This window comes from Eptatretus burgeri, chromosome 3, assembly GCF_056783735.1.
Source record: "Eptatretus burgeri isolate ZD-2024b chromosome 3, Ebu_testis_v1, whole genome shotgun sequence".
NCBI lineage: Eukaryota > Metazoa > Chordata > Myxini > Myxiniformes > Myxinidae > Eptatretus > Eptatretus burgeri.
The window spans coordinates 136,576,619-136,584,118 of NC_140963.1; the positions used below are offsets into that span (position 1 = coordinate 136,576,619).

Here is a 7,500-nt window from a genome sequence, read left to right on the forward strand (position 1 = left end):
CCATCCAGTTATCCTACCAATACAGCCATCCAGTTATCCTAGCAATACAACCATCCAGTTATCTGAGCAATGCGCCATGCAGTTAACATAGCAATACAACCATCCAGTTATCCTACCAATACAGCCATCCAGTTATCCTAGCAATACAGGTGTCCAGTTATCCAAGCAATACAACCATCCAGTTATCCTCACAATACACCCATCCAGTTATCCTAGCAATACAGCCATCCAGTTATCCTTGCAATACAGCCATCCAGTTATCCAAACAATACAGGTGTCCAGATATCCGAGTAATACAGCTATCCAGTTATACTCGCAATACAATCATCCAGTTATCCGAGCAATACAGCCATGCAGTTATCCGAGCAATACAGCCACGCAGTTATCCGAGCAATACAACCATCCAGTTATCCTTGCAATACAGCCATCCAGTTATCCTAGCAATACAGTCATCCAGTTATATTAGCAATACAGTTATCCAGTTATCCTAGCAATGCAACCATACAGTTATCCTCTCAATACAGCCATCCAGTTATCCTCTCAATACAGCCATCCAGTTATCCTCTCAATACAGCCATCCAGTTATCCTCTCAATACAGCCATCCAGTTATCCTCGCAATACAGCCATCCAGTTATCCTAGCAATACAGCCATCCAGTTATCCTAGCAATACAGCCATCCAGTTATCCTAGCAATACAGCCATCCAGTTATCCTAGCAATACAGCCATCCAGTTATCCTAGCAATACAGCCATCCAGTTATCCTAGCAATACAGCCATCCAGTTATCCTCGCAATACAGCCATCCAGTTATCCTAGCAATACAGTCATCCAGTTATCCTAGTTATCCTAGCAATACAGCCATCCAGTTATCCTAGCAATACAGCCATCCAGTTATCCTAGCAATACAGTCATCCAGTTATCCTAGCAATACAGCCATCTAGTTATCCTAGCAATACAGCCATCCAGTTATCCTAACAATACAGCCATCCAGTTATCCTAGCAATACAGCCATCCAGTTATCCTAGCAATACAGTCATCCAGTTATTCTTGCAATACAGTCATCCAGTTATCCCCCAAAAGGCAATACAATTAACCATCAATCACAATTTGACTATTATTACTTGGTCGATATTGCATGAAACTGATCATATACAAAGTCTCTGAGTGTAAACGACATGATGAGAGGTTGGGAAAGTAAATGAACTTCATTTCATCGCCTTGGACTTCAGCGTTGAACTCGCCAGTTATAGATAAGGTCCCATGTTGGTCGATTCTTCATCTTCACAACACTCTTTACATATCTCGATTTACTCTTCAACGGGCTCGTCAAGCCGAAATCGACAACCCATTCATCCACAGACAATGCAGAAGAGACATTTGTGCTTTTTGATCGAAGAGATTCAAACGAAAAACGGATTCCCATGATGCAATTAAATTCCTTGTGCATGAGATCATCTAATATTAAAAACCCTATTATGGTAACAGAGCCAATCTACAAGCCCAAGGTACAAACCTAATACTGTACCACATTCATTTCCCCAATTGGATGTTGGGAGATGTACTGTGGAGCACTCATGATATCAGAGAGTTGCACAAATAAATATTGAAAGGGAAATATGACTGTCTATATATTACGTACTCATAGTGAGTTGAAAGGTTTTGAAAGGAATGAGGATTGAAAAAGGAAGAGACAGAGGTGTGGGAAAAAGTGATGTGGGGTTAAGAGGGCAGGGAAGGAGAATAAAACAATAAATAAAACTCTACTACGTTTACATGTCGTCTATAAATGCATATCTACAACCCCCCCCCCTTTTCCCCTTCACAATGTTAATATATCTTTTCTATGTCAATGAAGTCGTTTAATAAACGTTATTAGAGATACATCAGACCCAGTCGAACGGCAGGCCTGGCCAGCCGGTTCGTGAAAGACTTAGGCCAAGTTTCCCCCGGCCAACCCCACAAGAACGTGGGTATAATTGTGACCGATAAATAAGAGGGAAGATGTAGATCACAGGAACACCCCCTGTTCACTGGAACACCTATTTAAATATTGCGTTCATACTGAAAAGGGGCGTCTATATATTAAATTCGCACGTGTAGGTAAAATAAGAATATTACAATTTAGAAAGTGAAGACAAAGTAAAATGATAGGAGATAACAGATTGACCATGTAGTGAGGAGAGGCTTTCAAAATTTTGCTATGTTTGTGCACGTATTAAAGAGATGACCCCAAGTACTGCAATGAAGTAGGAAGGTGGAACGAACCAACATGGCATTTAAATGTTTAAAAGAAATTCCAGCAAAATTTTGTGAAACACTAGAGAGTTCATCGAACACCCTACCCTTCATGAGAAAGAAAAACGACAGGGGCAGGGTCTGTGAAGAGCAAATTTGATTGGTCGAGATGATGTAAAATGCCGAAATATTTTGTCCAAGTACTGCTAAACAGAAGGGTGTTGAAAGTGCTAAAAAGGTGATTTGTGTTCTTCCGAGTTCAAATATATATATATATATATATATATATATATATATATATATATATATATATATATATATATATATAATTAAATGAAATAAAATAAAGATATTAAAGCTTGAATAAAAAAAAAAATTCAGAAGTTTACTGTCGTTGATGCAGTGTCTTTTACACCGCCTTATATTTTACACAATCAGACGAAGTGAACAAATTGCTTAACTCCAATTTTCGGTTCACACACATACGGAGTAATAACCACTTGTACCAGATGAAGACAATAGTGACGTCAGCAGTGAAATCAGTCAATAAGAAGTGAGCAATGAAAGTGCATTTTCGATTATTACCCCGCGTCTGTCTACAAACATCAGTTTATGTTCGAGGAACAACTTCATTTAAATTTAATGTTACATGTTTTTTTATCACAAATCAGAACATGAATCGGAAAACGAACCTGAGGTTTATCAGTACTTTGGCTTTGAATTTATCCTGATCTTACATGTGCGAGATACTCTTTATACCCTGTCTGCCTGCCTGCGAGTCAAACAAAATGGAAAATTATTTCAAATGGGAAACTTACTGTTTTTAAGGACGTCATAATGGACACAAAACACAGGCACGAAGAACTAATGTAACGTGTTAGATAGGGTGGTGTAAAATATGTTGCATCAATGGCGGTAAACTTCTGAAAAAAAAAGAATTCAACCTTTAAAATTTTTATTTCGTTTCAATTAAATTATATACCTGAAAACTGTACAACAAAAATCACCTTACTAGCATTTTCAAAACCTTTCTGTTTAGTTGTACTTGAGCAAAATATTTTACATCATCTTGACCAATCAAATTTGTCGCTCGCAGATCCCACCCATGTCTTTGTGACTCTATACTGCGTGGGTTTAAGGAGTTAACCCAGGTTTTTAGTTTGTTCGCTTTTATAATTGAGGCTCAAATGATTAATAGATAAAGAAATGCTTATCTACTGTATTAATGCAAATGTAAGGCTGATATAGTGTGTGTCAAACAACAAGGTGGTGTAAATGTCCATTTGGATTAAATCCTCGATTTGATAAAAATAAGAGGACAGAAAATGTCCCAAAACGCTTTGACTGCAGTCTGTTGTATAGCTGACAGCATTGTGTGCTGAAACAGGACCCGTTTCTAATGGTGAATCATCCTTGAGGAACGTGGACGCAACACCTGGCATCGCATACTCAACGTGTGGCCTTCAGCCAGGGGACTCGTTTGTGACGTCACTCGTGTGGGAATGGAACCACAGTGCTTCAGTGGAAAGACTTCCCATCCCGAGAACTTTACGGTGAGGACTTTATACCCCGGACAATTTAATTAATTAACGAACAAAAAGGGTGTTAAGGTCCCGGTCACACGTAGTCAGTTACCACACCAACTACCACACCAGCAGACATTGAGGGGAAAGCCGTGCAGGACCTGTACGGTGTTTTACACACACCATCTGGTATCTGGTATATACGCCATGGCACACGCCGGACATTACATGGATGGATATAAATACCATCTCACACGAACAATCAGCAACACGTACCATCCGAACATAACGTTTATATATTCCCATCTAATAATGGCTATAAAACTTCAGCTCTGCGCGCCATTCTTCCTTGGAAATCCGAGCGCGAGTGGGGGACAGTGGAAAAAGTGTGCAGGAGGAGGGAGGAAGAGGGCAGTGAGAGACCGAGTGGAACGACTGAGCGAACCTCGACCCCACCTTCTTGGTGAACAGCACCGCCGTGTCAAAGTGCTCCACGTGCTTGTCTGCCGCGCGATTCAAGCGCTTTTGCCAAGAGCAGAATGTCCGCAGAGTAAGTGCCGCATTGCTGGACACCTTGGGTCCTTTGTCCTTGACCCCCAGGATGAGTAAACGGACCACCACGAGGCGGACGGCGTTCTGGAGACTTGGGTGTCGGTAGAGCCTTGCTGCGATTCCCATGAGGGTGAGCAAGTAATGCTCGAGGTCATTACCATGGTGTCTTACCATTGATTCGTCTGCCACAACGAGGATCTCCACGAAGCGGGCTTTGGATGCGAAGCGCTTGACGCGTCTGAGCGGACGCGTCCACCTGTGGATGTTTTCGTCCATCGAGGTGTTGACCCCACAACGGGATGCTTCGATGGGTTGAGGGTCTATTCCTGAGTCGCGGCGTTCACGAGTCTCGAGCAGATGTTGCTCAAGCACGACCCTTCCTTCACTGACCCATCGAGGGTCGTGCACCACCGGGATCTTAACTTTAGGCTGAACTCGTGGGCTTATGAAGTACTCTTGGCCATTAACCCAGAAGGACCCCATGAGGCCACCGCAGATGCTCAGTGCCGCAGTGGACTCTCGATCTCCATCAACCGATCCCGAATAGAAGCACGTCCGCAGCGGTTCCAATCCGTAGCCCCTTATGTCAGGAGGGACCCCCAACCGGCTCTCCGAATACCCTGGGGCTAAAAATTCATCATCTGGTTGAAGTGTCAGTAAGAAACGTTGTTCGAATGCTCCAATGGACACCGACACGGCTCCGAATTGTCCATCGTGTCTAATGGTGCTGAACTCTGGATTGGTGAACTCCTTGAGTCTGACCCGTGCTGTGGTCGTTGTGAGGAAACACAGAGCAGCCATAAGGAGTCGGTGCATACTGCTTGAGCTGGAGACTAGAGTGGTGGCTTAAAGTGGACCTTCCTGGCGGAGCTGCAGCTGGAACGAGCCTGCACAACTGTATTGAAAGTTGGATTTGCAGCTCAAGTCTGAGTTCAGCAAACTGTGGCTCCGTATGGGACAATCTCATTGAACAATCTTTGTCGGGACATAGTCTGCTTTACACTCTTCTTCTTCGTTTTCTTCTTCTTCCTCTGTAACTTTATTGGCTTCCAATATGTGGTCCTCGGTAGGTCTCTGTCTCTTTCTCTACATTTCCCCCATCCTGCGAATTGCTCTTTGCTTCGTCTCCGGCTCCGTTCACAGCGCGTCTGGCTTCTCGCCCCGGAGGAAGAGGGGAATGAAGGAGAGAGGGGATGTTGGTGGAAATGGGGAGGGGCAGTGGGAGTGCAGGATGATGCAGCGGAGGGAGAGGTTTAAGGTACTGGGTGTGACGCACTATAGTGAGACAGGTCTTTGGAGGGCATTATTATAGACTAACACCCAAAAGGGGAGGTGGGCAATGGTTGGTCACATGTGGGTGGGTCTTCCCAAGTTCATATGGACACCATTTCCAAACAGTGCTGATTCAGCCTCACTTGCTTCATCAGCAGGAAAATGAAAAGCAACATGTTGAGAGAGGAAGCGAAGGTACACTGAGGCTCAGGAAAGGTAAGGAGGTTAAGGTTGTGGGTTAAAGGGTGGGGGAGGGGGAGGGAGCGGGGGAGCTGGGGGAGGGTAGATCAAATCTCGAAAATGTGCAGTTTGGTGAGCGATGGATTAAAGAGTGAGCAATGCGTAAGTTTTTCTGTATGTAGGGTAGCTGGGTAGGGAGTGCAGTACGATGGAGTGGAGAGTTTGTGAGGTGTGAGAAAGGAAGGTGTACACCTGTGCAGTAACAGGTTCAGAATAATGGGATGGTGGTTGTGGGAGGAGTTGGTGGGAGGGGATGAGAGAGAGTCATGGAAAGGGATGCAGGGGTCACAAGGCAGCACGAGAAACTCAAAAAGGTACATTTTGAAAGTCACCTGGATTAGTAAAAGTTTCCATCGATACCTTTCCAAATCTCAATGTCCTCATCAACGAGACTAAACATAGTGCAATGAGCCAAGGGCCAGGCTCACAGGTAAGAAATTCCCAGAATCCTTGAGAGTAAATAAGGGATTAATTCTTTTTCACAAACATTCCTGAATCTTTGCCAAATAATGTCCATTTTGACAAAACAAACCATGCTGCATGGTCATTGAGCTTGTCTGCAAACCCAACCTGCTGCCCAAAAGTTTACAATCCCAAACAACCTTTAAAGCTGGCTATCCAATTACTTGGGTTTTCTGTGGAATTTTTCAAATGCCGTGATTGACTCCAAAAAAGGGTAGGCCATTGAGCATCTGTATCTTGGGAGGATGTCGGTTTATGAAGCAAACTGCACACTGCTCCCTCTCCCTCTTCCTCTCCTCCTCCCCTCTCCCCTCCCCTTCTCCCCCTCTTCTCCTCTCCCCCTCTCCCCCTCTGCAAACATCAAACTGCCCTCTCCCCAAAGGATTGGGTTTTCATCTACACTGCATCTGATATTCATTCCACCTGGGAATACTTTCATAAAAGCCTACTTTCTCTCAAGCACCGGTTTATCCCATCCTGTCTGTGAATATCCAATCCATCCTCTAGGTTCTGGTACATGGAGTCCTTTGGAGAGGCGGTTGCACTCAAGCAACTTGCTTTCTCAACATGAAAAACTAACCTGACCGAAGCTAACTTTAGTTCATTTCGTAAGGCTCACAACAAGTGTGTGTCCATCCTGAGAATGCGAGAAAACACCATCTTGGAAATCTCAAGGCTGATTGTGTGTGTGTGTGTGTGTGTGTGTGTGTGTGTGTGTGTGTGTGTGTGTGTGTGTGTGTGTGTGTGTGTGTGTGTGTGTGTGTGTGAGATCTCTCTGACCATTCTCCTTCTGCTGATTCATTGTGGCACCTTGTGAAGTCTGTCTCTCGTATGTTCCCCTTCATCCTGTCTCTCACCTCAGACTCTATTGGAGACAAGACAGAATATTTAAACTCGGTGTTTGCCTCCAATATTTTGTATGTAACCCATCATGCTGTGTCTACAGCCCACCCCCTTGTATCCACTGCCTTTTTTGACTACTTGCAATTCACATGTAAGAAGCGAGAGATTTCTGTTTAGTTTCACCAACTTCATCAGGGATGGGCCCAGATGGCATCAGTGCCCATGTTCTGAAATCTTGCTCTGCAATTTTTGCTCCTCCTCTTCATGCCATGTTCAGTCTTTCCTCGTTTCACCACCTCCCATCTGCAAGGAAGTTGGCAAAAATCACTCCCATCCACAAGAAGGTTGCAAAAACAGACCTTACCAATTATAG

At 44.0% G+C, this 7,500-nt stretch overlaps 1 protein-coding gene and 1 long non-coding RNA gene across 4 annotated transcripts in view; one reads left to right on the forward strand and one right to left on the reverse strand.

The window, feature by feature from the left end:
* Nucleotides 1-5,815, reverse strand: part of LOC147031073 (A disintegrin and metalloproteinase with thrombospondin motifs 15-like) — an 82,716-nt gene extending 76,901 nt beyond the window's left edge. Inside the window, exon 1 of one of the 3 annotated variants that reach the window (XR_015056652.1) lies at nt 4,215-5,815. Coding sequence is in view for 1 of the 3 variants with exons in the window: in XM_085875779.1 (XP_085731905.1) it covers nt 4,215-5,126 (912 nt within the window). In the remaining 2 variants the exon portion in view is untranslated. Of the gene's footprint in view, nt 1-4,203 lie in introns of all 3 variants that reach the window. The other 2 variants (XM_085875779.1, XM_085875782.1) reach the window with 2 other exon arrangements.
* LOC147031074 (uncharacterized) overlaps nt 1-7,500 on the forward strand; it is a 56,447-nt gene that overhangs the window by 34,998 nt on the left and 13,949 nt on the right. Inside the window, exon 2 of the long non-coding RNA XR_015056654.1 lies at nt 3,623-3,788. This is a non-coding gene — a long non-coding RNA (uncharacterized LOC147031074). The remainder of the gene's footprint in view (nt 1-3,622; nt 3,789-7,500) is intronic.